This window comes from Oncorhynchus gorbuscha, linkage group LG09 (assembly GCF_021184085.1).
Source record: "Oncorhynchus gorbuscha isolate QuinsamMale2020 ecotype Even-year linkage group LG09, OgorEven_v1.0, whole genome shotgun sequence".
NCBI lineage: Eukaryota > Metazoa > Chordata > Actinopteri > Salmoniformes > Salmonidae > Oncorhynchus > Oncorhynchus gorbuscha.
In genome coordinates this window covers 13,211,763-13,226,208 of record NC_060181.1, presented here as the reverse complement: position 1 = coordinate 13,226,208, position 14,446 = coordinate 13,211,763, and the positions used below count along the sequence as shown (strand labels likewise).

General features: G+C 42.8%; 2 protein-coding genes across 2 annotated transcripts; both read left to right on the top strand.

Annotated features, from left to right (window-relative positions):
• Positions 1-2,504: 2,504 nt before the first annotated feature.
• Positions 2,505-6,496, top strand: LOC124043180 (39S ribosomal protein L53, mitochondrial-like). The gene is made up of 3 exons (XM_046361460.1): positions 2,505-2,724; positions 4,006-4,118; positions 6,243-6,496. Exons 1-3 carry the CDS (start codon positions 2,630-2,632, stop codon positions 6,359-6,361), a joined length of 327 nt encoding a protein of 108 aa, XP_046217416.1. The 5' UTR covers positions 2,505-2,629; the 3' UTR covers positions 6,362-6,496.
• Positions 6,497-8,960: 2,464 nt separating this feature from the next.
• LOC124043179 (fatty acid-binding protein, heart-like) lies at positions 8,961-10,370 on the top strand. The gene is made up of 4 exons (XM_046361459.1): positions 8,961-9,121; positions 9,318-9,493; positions 9,587-9,691; positions 10,118-10,370. The coding sequence occupies exons 1-4, from the start codon at positions 9,049-9,051 to the stop codon at positions 10,169-10,171; spliced, it is 408 nt and encodes a 135-aa protein (XP_046217415.1). The 5' UTR covers positions 8,961-9,048; the 3' UTR covers positions 10,172-10,370.
• Positions 10,371-14,446: the final 4,076 nt, after the last annotated feature.

Genomic DNA, 14,446 nt, shown 5'->3' with positions numbered 1-14,446 from the left:
GCCAAACATATCCACCATATTCCCTTGTGCATTACACAGGAAGGCTGGCCATAAATTAAGTGTGACATAAATGTATCTGATTATCAAATACTGCCACATTCACCCACCACTTCTCATGACAACCCAATGCCACATTGCTTTTACATTTTGTGTGAAAATCATTTTTGACAACTTTCCTGGTGGAATCAGAAAATGTCTGTATTGATAAAGCATTGTAGGCTACAAACCCACAGACACACATACACCCCCCCCCCCCCGCCTCAAACACAAATGGCATCTGACGAAACCACCAACACAGCAGAATTGTAATAAAAGTGTTTTGCGTTGTGTCTTGTGCATTTGACCCCTTCCATTCTGGTTCTATCAGGAAACAACAGCTGCTTGTGTTATACCGCCACAATACTTGTCCACTTGATTATGTTACCTGTGTGTTTGGGTGTCTATTTAAAGTGTCACCTCTGCTATATTGACTCAGAGCATGACAGGGTGTGTGTGTGTTACCTCTGCTATATTGACTCAGAGCATGACAGGGTGTGTGTGTGTGTGTGTGTGTGTGTGTGTGTGTGTGTGTGTGTGTGTGTGTGTGTGTGTGTGTGTGTGTGTGTGTGTGTGTGTGTGTGTGTGTGTGTGTGTGTGTGTGTGTGTGTGTGTGTGTGTGTGTGTGTGTGTGTGTGTGTGTGTGTTACCTCTGCTATATTGACTCAGAGCATGACAGGGTGTGTGTGTGTTACCTCTGCTATATTGACTCAGAGCATGACAGGGTGTGTGTGTGTGTGTGTGTGTGTGTGTGTGTGTGTGTGTGTGTGTGTGTGTGTGTGTGTGTGTGTGTGTGTGTGTGTGTGTGTGTGTGTGTGTGTGTGTGTGTGTGTGTGTGTGTGTGTGTGTGTGTGTGTGTGTGTGTGTTACCTCTGCTATTGACTCAACGTATAACAGATTGCCCCGGATGGTCAGTCCTCTTCACCCTAACTTAATTTTAGACATAAACATCATCAATCAGTCGATTAGCAGAGGATGTCAGTAGCGATTTAATCTCAGTAAACAGTAATCAGCTGTGTCAAGTAATTCAGAAACAGTCGCTAGTGTTTATTGAATATTAAGTGAATGGCATAAAATATGAAAAACATGTTTTAACCATTTAGGATACACATGGATTTGTCTCATTTATTATGTCCAATGGAAATTAAGTGAATCCAATAATAACCTATTCATTTTATATTATTTTGGACAAAGTGAATATGATTTGATGTAGCCTACATAAACTTGAATAATTTATAAAGTAGACTAGCATTGAATTACAGCATTACTTATCCTATCTACTGACTACCGATCCTCGACTTCGGTGATGTCATCTATAAAATAGCCTCCAACACTCTACTCAACAATCTGGATGCAGTCTATCACAGTGCCATCCGTTTTGTCACCAAAGCGCCATACACTACCCACCATTGCGACCTGTACACTCTCGTTGGTTGGCCCTCGATTCATACTCATCGCCAAACCCACTGGCTACAGGTTATCTACAAGTCTCTGCTAGGTAAAGACCTGCCTTATCTCAGCTCAATGGTCACCATAGCAGCACCCACCCGTAGCACACGCTCCAGCAGGTATATCTCACTGGTCACCCCCAAAGCCAATTCCTCCTTTGGTCGTCTTTCCTTCCGGTTCTCTGCTGCCAATGACTGGAACAAACTGCAAAAATCTCTGAAGCTTGAGACTCATATGTCCCTCACTAGCTTTAAGCACCAGCTGTCAGAGCAGCTCACAGATCACTGCACCTGTACATAGCCCATCTGTAAATAGCCCATCTATTTACCTACCTCATCCCCATACTGTATTTATTTATTTATCTTGCTCCTTTGCACCCCAGTATCTCTACTTGCACATTAATCTTCTGTGCATCTACCATTCCAGTGTTTAATCGCTATATTGTAATTACTTCGCCACCATGGCCTATTTATTGCCTTAACTCCCTTGTCTTACCTCATGTGAATTCACTGTATATAGACTTTTTGTTTTCTTTTGTTCTAATGTATTATTGACTATGTTTTGTTTATTCCATGTGTAACTCTGTGGTGTTGTATGTCTCGAATTGCTGTGCTTTATCTTGACCAGGTCACAGTTGCAAATGAGAACTTGTTCTCTCAACTAGCCTACCTGGTTAAATAAAGGTGAAATTAAAAAATAAAATTAAAAAATATTAAACCTATTGAGCCACACACCGTGCAAAATTGTTACTGGTAAATTATGATCATGATAAATTCGTATTATTAGTCATGTTTTATCCATTATTACCATCTTGTGCGGAATGAGAATAGGGTGAAAGTGATAATTTACCGAGATTTTACTTGTGTTATCCACTACTCCCCTCTAGTGGTGTACATTTTTTTGTGCGCGTGTTCAGTAAATTTGCAGATATAAATCTGTAAAAATGCTCATAAGCATGTAGGCGGTTCTGAAACCGTACCCGCGAGTGAACTAATTCCTCGGTGGTGAAACGAAGTAACGTAGATGTACTTTGGGTGGTAAATAAACGAACGAGAACAGATCCAAAAATATATTCACTCTGTCGAATCTGCACTCGAGATGTTCTTGAACAGCGCCCGGGTTGAAAGGTCATCGTTGCGAAAACATGGCGGCTTCGAGCAAGACAACGGTGGTGCTTAAGACGGTCAAGAACATTGTTGTTCAGTTTTGTCCGTTTGAATCCAATGTTCGATCCACACGGTAAGAATACCTGTCACGTTTCTACCTAGGACACGTGAATATCTATTTTTCTAGTGAACATGTGCTTTATTCAGTCTATGAAAGATAATTGACCATGTCATGATGTGAAACAACATTTGGGTCCTTCTGTACTGTAGGACAAAAAATGCATCTCTCATTCCACACAGATGGACACAGACAATCACACTATCGTTGAATGTTATCTCATCTGTGCAACCAGTAATTCTTGCGCAAAATGACTGATTATTGTTGATATAGACATATTTATGAAGGTTATTAGTTTCTAGCTAGCTGTCTTAAATCTGTAACGTTACCTATCCTAAACCGTTCAGATTGTCAGATTGAGTTTGTCAATCAGGTGCCCGCTTCACTGCCAATACCGTCATAGGCTCGTGTAAGAATATAACTGGCTGTGTGCCTAAACGTCATATTTGGCAAGCGTCATCACGCAATGTGTTTATTAGTGTTTATTTCAGTTTGACAAACTATCTACACAGTCTAGTAGCGTGGCCAATCAAAAACGCATATGTTGACCAATGGGGAAAGTATTATGTTCATTGTATTGATAACCCTCTAAAAAGTCTGAACCTCATGTCTCTATCATAATCTATTCAAAAGTTCTTGGAGTTTTTACCCTTGTACAATGGGCAGAATTATCTCTGTGAAATGTAAACGGAGCACTGAGCATATAGCAAGCGTTTTATTTTCAAAGCCTTTTCCATTTCATTCAGCTCCTGTCAAGCAAAATAAAATGTTTGTAACCCACAGAAACAACGTTGAAGACCATTAACCACAAAATGTCAAATCCACTGCACTGCTATGTCAACAGAGCCCGGTGCTTTTTATCGGATTTATTAGGTTACGAAATCTGAGTTTTATGAGGTAATGTTAATGATATGTTAGAGGACAACCCCACTGAACAATTCAGAACATGAATTATCATATTTATCTTGGTTAAATGTATTTGATAACACCAGGAAGTGACATTTCATCACCCATGCACATTTTCACCCACTCTGGGCAGAGGGGGCCTGTAACTACCCTATTCCATAGCCTGTGTAGCCACAAGGCTCATTCTATAAAATAGTCTATAAGCATCACCAGAGTCACTGGAATAAGGGATGGTTGGTATGTATTTGACAGTCACTGGTAGATATTTAAAAGATTGCTTGATCCTCTAAATGGGTGAAATTGATCTATAGATCTTATTCAGGTGAGGGGTCAACCCACACAGACGTGCATCCCCTGTTAATGTGACGTTCAATGTTGGTGACCCTGCAGGGAGTTCCTGGTCCTGGTTGGGTCTGAGAAGGCCAGATCTACCAATATGAACTGTGAGGTGATGACAGAAGTGAAACACGACCAGTCAGAACCAGTGGTGAACATCACATTCAGTAAGTAGAATAAACCTGACTTTTACCTCACATTTACTTCATATAGGCCTATGGAGGTTATAGTCTGGGTATCAGTCTGTTTAGCATGACAAGGAGGGGAATGATGGCTAAATGACACAGGGTACTAGGAGGGGAATGATGGCTAGATGACACAGGGTACTAGGAGTGAAATGATGGCCAAATGACACAGGGTACTAGCAGGGGAATGATGGCTAGATGACACAGGGTACTAGGAGGGGAATGATGGCTAAATGACACAGGGTACTAGGAGGGGAATGATGGCTAGATGACACAGGGTACTAGGAGTGAAATGATGGCCAAATGACACAGGGTACTAGCAGGGGAATGATGGCTAGATGACACAGGGTACTAGGAGTGAAATTATGGCTAAATGACACAGGGTACTAGGAAGGGAATGATGGCTAAATGACACAGGGTACTAGCAGGGGAATAATGGCTAAATGACACAGGGTAGTAGGAGTGGAAGGATGGCTAAATGACACAGGGTACTAAGGAGTGGAATGATGGCTAAATGACACTGGGTACTAGGAGTGGAATGATGGCTAAATGACACAGGGTACTAGGAGGGGAATGATGACTAAATGACACAGGGTACTAGGAGGAGAATGATGGCTAAATGACACAGGGTACAAGGAGGGGAATGATGGCAAAATGACACGGTACAAGGAGTGGAATGATGGCTAAATGACACAGGGTACTAGGAGTGGAAGGATGGCTAAATGACACAGGGTACTAGGAGGGGAATGATGGCTAAATGACACAGGGTACTAGGAGGGGAATGATGGCTAAATGACACAGGGTACTAGGAGGGGAATGATGGCTAAATGACACTGGGTACTAGGAGTGGAATGATGGCTAAATGACACAGGGTACTAGGAGGGGAATGATGACTAAATGACACAGGGTACTAGGAGGAGAATGATGGCTAAATGACACAGGGTACAAGGAGGGGAATGATGGCAAAATGACACGGTACAAGGAGTGGAATGATGGCTAAATGACACAGGGTACTAGGAGTGGAAGGATGGCTAAATGACACAGGGTACTAGGAGGGGAATGATGGCTAAATGACACAGGGTACTAGGAGGGGAATGATGGCTAAATGACACAGGGTACTAGGAGGGGAATGATGGCTAAATGACACTGGGTACTAGGAGGGGAATGATGGCTAAATGACACTGGGTACAAGGAGGGGAATGATGGCTAAATGACACAGGGTACTAGGAGGGGAATGATGGCTAAATGACACAGGGTACAAGGAGGGGAATGATGACTAAATGACACAGGGTACTAGGAGGGGAATGATGGCTAAATGACACAGGGTACTAGGAGGGGAATGATGGCTAAATGACACAGGGTACTAGGAGGGGAATGATGGCTAAATGACACAGGGTACAAGGAATGGAATGTTAGCAAAACAGGTTCTGGATTTCAGGCGAAGTGTATCAAGGCAGTTGTCACAAGTCCTGGTCCTGGAGATATACAGTACCAGTCAGAAGTTTGGCCACACCTACTCACTCCAGGGTGTTCTTTATTTTTACTATTTTCTACATTGTAGAATAATAGTGAAGACATCACAACTATGAAATAACACGTATGGAATCATGTAGTAACCGAAACAAATGTTGGAAAATGGTTACTACATGATTCCGTATGTGTTATTTCATAGTTCTGGTGTCTTCACTATTATTCTACAATGTAGAAAATAGTCAAATAAAGAAAAACCTTTGAATGAATAGGTGTGTCCAAACTGTATATATATATATGTATATATGCAGGCTTTTGTGCCAGCCCAGCATTAAGTCACCTGATTCTAGATGTTGGCCTGGATTAAATAGCCTGCACTGCACACCCTGGAACACTAGTCTCAGGGTTGGTGACCATTGTAGTAAAAGCTTAATGAAATCGGATGCAATGACCAGGTATTTGCACAATGAAATCAGAATTATCCTACATAGTAGTAATCTAGCCTGTTGGGTTCTTTAGGGTCCTAGTCTTAACCATTTGGTACCAAGTAACAATTCCCAATTTTTTGTTTTGCATACCTTTTATACTGCCTCAAGCGAAACAACTTCTTTACCTGTGTTTTCCCCTTCTCTACAGTGGATGGAGAAAGGCTAATGATGAAGGGAGCGAGACTGACCAGCAAGGAGATGCTGACTGCACTGCAGTCACGATGTGTGGCCAAGGACCCCCAGGCCAAAATTACAGCCAAGAAGTAGTCCCCTCCCTCAGTATTTTGTTATGTGTCTATGTATATTTGTGAATGTTTATGATAAAATACTTTATTGACATGTTATTTGTTGTTTATCAGTCAATTATAGAAATACACTGTAAATAAAGATATGTGGACATTCCTTCAAATGAGTGGATTTGGCTATTTCAGCCTCACCCGTTGCTGACAGGTGTATAAAATGGAGCACACTGCCGTGCAATCACCATAGACAAACATTGGCCGTACTGAAGAGCTCAGTGACTTTCAACGTGGCACTGTCATCAGATGCCATCTTTCCAACAAGTCAGTATGTCAACTGTCTGCCCTGCTAGAGCAGCCCCGGTCAACTGTAAGTGCTGTTATTGTGAAGTGGAAATGTCTAGGAGCAACAACGGCTCAGCTGCAAAGTGGAAACATTTACATTTAAGTCATTTAGCAGACGCTCTTATCCAGAGCGACTTACAAATTGGTGCATTCACCTTATGACATCCAGTAGAACAGTCACTTTACAATAGTGCATCTAAATCTTAAAGGGGGGGTGAGAAGGATTACTTATCCTATCCTAGGTATTCCTTAAAGAGGTGGGGTTTCAGGTGTCTCCGGAAGGTGGTGATTGACTCCGCTGTCCTGGCGTCGTGAGGGAGTTTGTTCCACCATTGGGGGGCCAGAGCAGCGAACCGTTTTGACTGGGCTGAGCGGGAACTGTACTTCCTCAGTGGTAGGGAGGCGAGCAGGCCAGAGGTGGATGAACGCAGTGCCCTTGTTTGGGTGTAGGGCCTGATCAGAGCCTGGAGGTACTGAGGTGCCGTTCCCCTCACAGCTCCGTAGGCAAGCACCATGGTCTTGTAGCGGATGCGAGCTTCAACTGGAAGCCAGTGGAGAGAGCGGAGGAGCGGGGTGACGTGAGAACTTGGGAAGGTTGAACACCAGACGGGCTGCGGCGTTCTGGATGAGTTGTAGGGGTTTAATGGCACAGGCAGGGAGCCCAGCCAACAGCGAGTTGCAGTAATCCAGACGGGAGATGACAAGTGCCTGGATTAGGACCTGCGCCGCTTCCTGTGTGAGGCAGGGTCGTACTCTGCGGATGTTGTAGAGCATGAACCTACAGGAACGGGCCACCGCCTTGATGTTAGTTGAGAACGACAGGGTGTTGTCCAGGATCACGCCAAGGTTCTTAGCGCTCTGGGAGGAGGACACAATGGAGTTGTCAACCGTGATGGCGAGATCATGGAACGGGCAGTCCTTCCCCGGGAGGAAGAGCAGCTCCGTCTTGCCGAGGTTCAGCTTGAGGTGGTGATCCATCATCCACACTGATATGTCTGCCAGACATGCAGAGATGCGATTCGCCACCTGGTCATCATCTGGAAAGCCACACAAGCTTACCGAAGGGGGAAGAAATCGTCTGTCCTCGATTGCAACACTCCCTACTGAGTTACAAACTGCCTCTGGAAGCAACGTCAGCACAACAACTGTTCGTCAGGAGCTTCATGAAATGGGTTTCCATGGCTGAGCAACCGCACACAAGCCTAGGATCACTGTGCGAAATGTCAAGTGTCGGCTGGACTGGTGTAAAGCGCTCCGCCATTGGACTGGAGCAGTCGAAACGCGTTCTCTGGAGTGATGAATCACGCTTCACCAATGGACAAATCTGGGTTTGACGGATGACAGGAGAACGCTACATGCGCGAATGCATTGGGCAAACTGTCAAGTTTGGTGGATGAGGAATAATGGTATTGGGCTGTTTTTCATGGTTCGGGCTAGGACCCTTAGTTCCGGTGAAGGGAAATCTTAACGCTACAGCATACGATGACTTTGTGGCGACAGTTTGGGGAAGGCCCTTTCCTGTTTCAGTATGACAATGCCCCTGTGTACAAAGCGAGATCCATACAAAAAAGGATTGTCAAGATTGGTGTGGAAGAACTTGACTGGCCCGCACAGAGCCCTGACCTCAACCCCATCGAACACCTTTGGGATTAATTGGAACGTAGACTACAAGCCAGGCCTAATCGCCCAACATCAGTGCCCGACCTCACTAAAGCTCTTGTGAAAGGAAGCGAGTCACCGCTCCAACATCTAGTGGAAAGCCTTTCCATAAACGCAGAAGGTGTAATAGCAGCAAAGGGCGGACCAACTACATATTAATGCCCATGATTTCGCCATGAGATGTTTGACAAGCAGCTGTCCACATATGGCCTCTACTGAATGGTCCAGTTGAATTGGGAGTACGTTCACTTTTTGAAGTTATTTACTTTAGAGAGCATGAAACTTATTTGATGGGAAAGCGTTTTTTTTGCCTACCAAGTTTGATCATTTTGTCCATTCAGATGTATGCTACTAGATTACATTATCTGGCTCTCATAATTTTTAACATGTGATCAGTGAACTATTTGCAGAGTAATAGACCCTCTTTCAGCATTTGAAAGGACATTGTGAAACCCATTGCCTCTTACATAGTAAGCTAAATGTAATTTGGCACAGCAGTAGATGTGGCACTCAAAAACCTTTCACCCATTCCAACCATTATTCCTACACTGGAAATTGCCGAACTACGTCCGTGGCTGTGATTGGTCCGCATTAGCATGCGTGCGTCGCCTAGATCCCTTTAAAACCATGGATCATTCTCATCAGAGAGAGTAGATTCGATTTTTGGAAAGATAGATCGCACTGTTGGGGATATTACAGATAACTGGAAAGATGGTTGACAAGTTTGTGGGGACCTGGAAAATGATTTCCAGCGATAACTTTGATGACTACATGAAAGCTTTGGGTATGGTATTTTTTCTAATCTTGAATACATTATTGATAAACGTATAATAGGAGTAAATATAATGATAACATATTATAATACGATAAAGATTATCATTTGTATTTATATAAAAGTAATTATGCATGATAATGCTTTTGGTTGCACCCCACCACACGACCAATAGATCCGACTTGACAGTTTGTTCTCCGCTGTGCAGGTGTTGGCTTCGCGACTCGACAGGTGGGAAACCGCACCAAGCCCAGTCTCATCATCAACATGGACGACCAAGGAATGATCTGTGTGAAATCCCAGAGCACTTTCAAAACGGTTGAGATTAAATTCAAACTCAACGAGCCTTTCGAGGAAACAACCGCCGACGACAGAAAAACAATGGTTGGTTGGGATCAAAATCTATGTGTGAAAGTCCGTTGACTTGGGTGAACCTAGTCATTGGAAATAACTTACATTTTTTCCTTTAATCTTCAGACCGTTTTTACAATTGAAAATGGCAACCTTGTGCAAAAACAGAACTGGGACGGAAAAGAGACGATAATAGAGAGAGAGGTAACTGGTGATGGAAAGTTGATAGCGGTAAGGAATAGTTTATTTCTTATTTTAAAAACGACTTTATAATAGCCTACATGGTCCTGTAGTATTTTAGTTGATTGTTTGTAGTGTTTGTTTATTTGTTAATAACCTCTGCATTTGACAGATTACTGTCAAATAATTTATGATATGAGAAAGTAATTTGACCAAACTTTGAATGTTGCCAATAAAACTGGTTGGGAAAGTTAAATCACACTTGAATTTATAATATCAACCCTTTTACATGTAACACTTCATGCATTTTTGACAGAACAAGTGTTTTATCGCGCTCAAACCTACAACATATGCTGGAATGTGTTTTCCTGGCTCCTAGCCTGCACCTGAAACATCTCAACTCTGACCTACCAAACTCTTTTTCCCTCTCCCTCTCTGTTCTCCTTTCTTCTCCTTTCACCTTCCTCATCCTTTCAGAAATGCGTGATGGGGGATGTGGTTGCGGTGAGGACATACGTGAAGGAGGCGTGATGGGACTCGTGACCATTTTTCCTCGATGATTGGATAACGACAGGCTCAGTTCAATGAGCAGCAAATGAGCAGTAAAGCTGCACGTATTTGCTCATATTCTTTATTGTATTGCCAACGCATATTTATGCATTGTACTACTCTAATATGATACATTTGGTTATAAACATTGTTTTGATTTGAATTAAAACCTTAAAATGGCCTTCTTGTTCTCATGTGAAATGATTGCATGATGTCTTGGTTGGATTCTCCACGTGTTGGGACAGTAGGGACAATATTGACCGCTGAAGACTAATGTGTATATTTTCCTCTTTAACTCGAAACGTGTAAGAATAACAAGACATGAGACATTCATACATATTATTCATAGACTAACACAACATGTGGGAGCTTTCAGCTATTAATGTAGTCACATTTCTCAGTACATAAAATGACAAACCGATCTGTGACAAACTTCTGTGTTTTGCTGCAACAATCGCGTTCTTTGATGATCGCAAACATGGATATTTGACAGCGCTATTGGCTTTACCAATGCCCAGTGTTTAACAGAGTATACATTAATAATCTGACCAAGGTTAGGCCTATTTGCATTGCTTTTACAGTCAGACACAGACATATAGCAGAGCATTTAATCACCATGGCTATTGATGCCTTACGCGCTACCGTGCATTCGAAATGACCCATTATTTAATACTAGCAAATACGTAGGCCCAGGTCAACAGGATCCATAGCTTTAATTGAGAGCCCAACTGACTAGTGTACTCCTTTTAAACACTGTACAAGCCAAATTGATATGAAACAGAGTATGTGAGCGGAATTTGGAGCGGAGCATACCCAATTCGACTGGAGTGCGGAGCGAGAATCCCAAAGGCTGGAGTCTCCGCCTTCTCGCCCGTTCCAATATCTCTCCAATAGCGCCCACTTCACGAGTTTAGGGCATACCCGGACCAGCATGCATTTATGGTCTACTTGTGTGCTGCTATAGCTCCTTGCTCTAGCTACTGTCATGGAGTTCGCTAAATATGTTCATAAAGAAACTGATAAAATACTGAAGTGCAAAATCAAGGTGACTTACAAAGATGAGGACCAAGAGCAAGAGAGGCAGTGCAAAGATGTAATGTCCACAATGAAATACTCGTTGTGAAATCTGAAAAGGCACATATCCCCAAAGCATGATGGTATAGGGGACTTACTACGTGCACATACTAAAAGAAAGGAACAAATTGGGCAGATAATTAAGTGTGTCATTGTAGCAAAGTATTTATAAACTAAAAACAGATCTCTTAAAAGTTTCTTTCATGTTGGTTATATTATCTATACAATAGGCCATAATTGATTTTGGCCCAATAGGCCTGGCATATTCCAACTTTCAAGGAGCTTTCCGTTTTGATTGGGTTATTTTGCCTAAAAATCATTAGGCCTAGCTATTGGCAAGAGTGGCCAAAATGGTGTTTAGCATCCCAGCGGCCCTGCAAGCGTGGCGAGGATATTCTCCGCTGACGACCTGCTCTCCAGGCACGATCGCTTGAGCCTGAAGCCCCAGATTCTGGCCAAACTCCTGTTTCTAAAAATGTATTCAAAGGCACTGTAGATTGAGCCTAGTAATGCATTTTCATTTCATTTGTATTTACACAGCCTATAGGCGCAATTTATAGACTATAAAGATTTAATACAACAAAATGGTGTTTAAATGCTGAGCGCTTAATGTCCCTGCCAGCCTAGTGTGTTGGACTCGCAAATGCTTTACAATTTATTTCTTTGTAGGCTATAGCCTTGAAATAATATAGCCTAAATAATTCATTTTTGTTCCTTCTTAGACTCCCTGTCTGGCTCCTGACCTATATACAGTGTTTATATGATGTTTAATATGACATGTAGACTAATTTGAAATAATGAGCGCTTCTTACATTAAACTGTTCGTGTTTATTCAAATACTTTTCATTCAAATCATATGGTTTGGTTTCAATACTTCAAAACCAAATGGTAGGTTCAATTAGTGATTTTAAAGAATGAAGCGAATTTGGAGCGGCCGTTTCTTTTCCTGTGAATTCTGAACTGTTCTTAGCGGAGCGGTTGGAAAGGAGGTGGCGCACTGGCAAGCCCAGCTTTATGAGCAATGAGCGGGATTGCATACTGCTCAACTCCACTCACATACTCTGATATGGAATGTAGATTTTGGAGGATTACTGTACATCCATATATACATTTACTCTATGTTCAGATGTGTTTGCACAAAATCTAAGTAGTTTGAGTCATAACAGGACTGGCAGGAGTTGAAGACCTGTGATATTTTGAATAGCAACAGGGGTCATTGGGAACCTTTTCCATCTAAACCCCAAGTAAAAGTGGACAGTATCTGCTCCAATAACACATTTCTCTCTGACTTGGACAGAATAAGACAAATGAAAGCTAAGCACTTCAAAATGTTCTTCTGGAAGGCTGGCTAACCCCAGTGGTCAAGTAGCTAGCCCTTGGAGTCCCAGGAGCTCTTCGTGATCTATGCTTGTTGTTGGCAGAAGACCACCAGACATACCTCACTGGGATGTGAATGCTTTTAGACGGTCAGAGAGGACCAGTGTTAGAGGTCACACAGGATATGTATTTCTTTCCTTTTTTTGGTCTTGAACATTTCCCATTTTGAAGGCCACATAGTTGCGGCAGTGCGTAACTTAGGAAACCCAAAGCATTGTGGAACCTGTGGAGTCACTCCCTTTGGCGGGTACTCAAGCGGAGATTGTTCCAGTGCGCGACAGTTAGCCGACAGACACATTCCCTTGGCAGGAAACAGAGCAGATATACTGACTGATTGGGGTTAATGGTGAAAACAGCTGAAACAGGTGGAACTGTGGGCCAACTCTCCACCGACATCCCATTTAGGCAGGACAATGCAAACGGGCCACTGCCTACGCTTTATAACGTTTTCACAGTGGGTGGGATGCCAAGTTCATCACAGTTGCAAATGTTGGTAGGATCAAACTCCCACTAGAAATGCTGGTAGGATCAAACTCCTGCTAGAAATGTGGTAGGATCATACCCCCTCTAGAAATGCTGGTAGGATCAAACTCCCACTATAAATGTTGGTAGGATCAAACTCCCACTAGAAATGCTGGTAGGATCAAACACCCACTAGAAATGTTGGTAGGATCAAACTCCCACAAGAAATGCTGGTAGGATCAAACTCCCACTAGAAATGCTGGTAGGATCAAACTCCCACTAGAAATGTTGGTAGGATCAAACTCCCGCTAGAAATGTGGTAGGATCATACCCCCTCTAGAAATGTTGGTAGGATCAAACTCCCGCTAGAAATGTGGTAGGATCATACCCCCTCTAGAAATGTTGGTAGGATCAAACTCCCACTAGAAATGTTGGTAGGATAAAACTCCCACTAGAAATGTTGGTAGGATCATACCCCCTCTAGAAATGTTGGTAGGATCAAACCCCCTCTAGAAATGTTGGTAGGATCAAACCCCCAATAAAAATGTTGGTAGGATCATACCCCCAATAGAAACGTGCAGTGAAGGTGTCTGGTACAGTGTAATAGAGCCAATTTGAAAATACAAATTGCTGTACACACTACTGGAAGATTCCTGGCCACACAAAGTTTGAACAAAATATATGCCATTTGTGATGGATTCGTTGAAGTGTTTATCTCTATTCCATTCTGGAACACAATATGTAGATATTCATACTGATGACAGTAGGTCACATGAGTACTGTTGGCCAGATGACTCAAGGCTCAGATGATTTCAACAGTAAGTTATTAGTGTGTGTGTGTGTGTGTCTATGTGTGTCTATGTGTGTGTGTGTGTGTGTGTGTGTGTGTGTGTGTGTGTGTGTGTGTGTGTGTGTGTGTGTGTGTGTGTGTGTGTGTGTGTGTGTGTGTGTGTGTGTGTGTGTGTGTGTGTGTGTGTGTGTGTGTGTGTGTGTGTGTGTGTGTGTGTGTGTGTGTGTGTGTGTGTGTGTGTGTGTGTGTGTGTGTGTGTGTGTGTGCACGTGTGTGTGTGCAAGGGTACAAGATAATTTTGAGGCAAGAGAGAGAGAGAGAGAGAGATAGAGAGAGAGAATGAGAGAGAGAGAGAGAGAGAGAGAGAGAGAGAGAGAGAGAGAGAGAGAGAGAGAGAATGAGAGATAGAGAGAGAGAATGAGAGAGAGAGAGAGAGAGAGAGAGAGAGAGAGAGAGAGAGAGAGAGAGAGAGAGAGAGAGAGAGAGAGAGAGAGAGAGAGAGAGAGAGAGAGAATGAGAGATAGAGAGATAGAGAGACAGAATGAGAGAGAGAG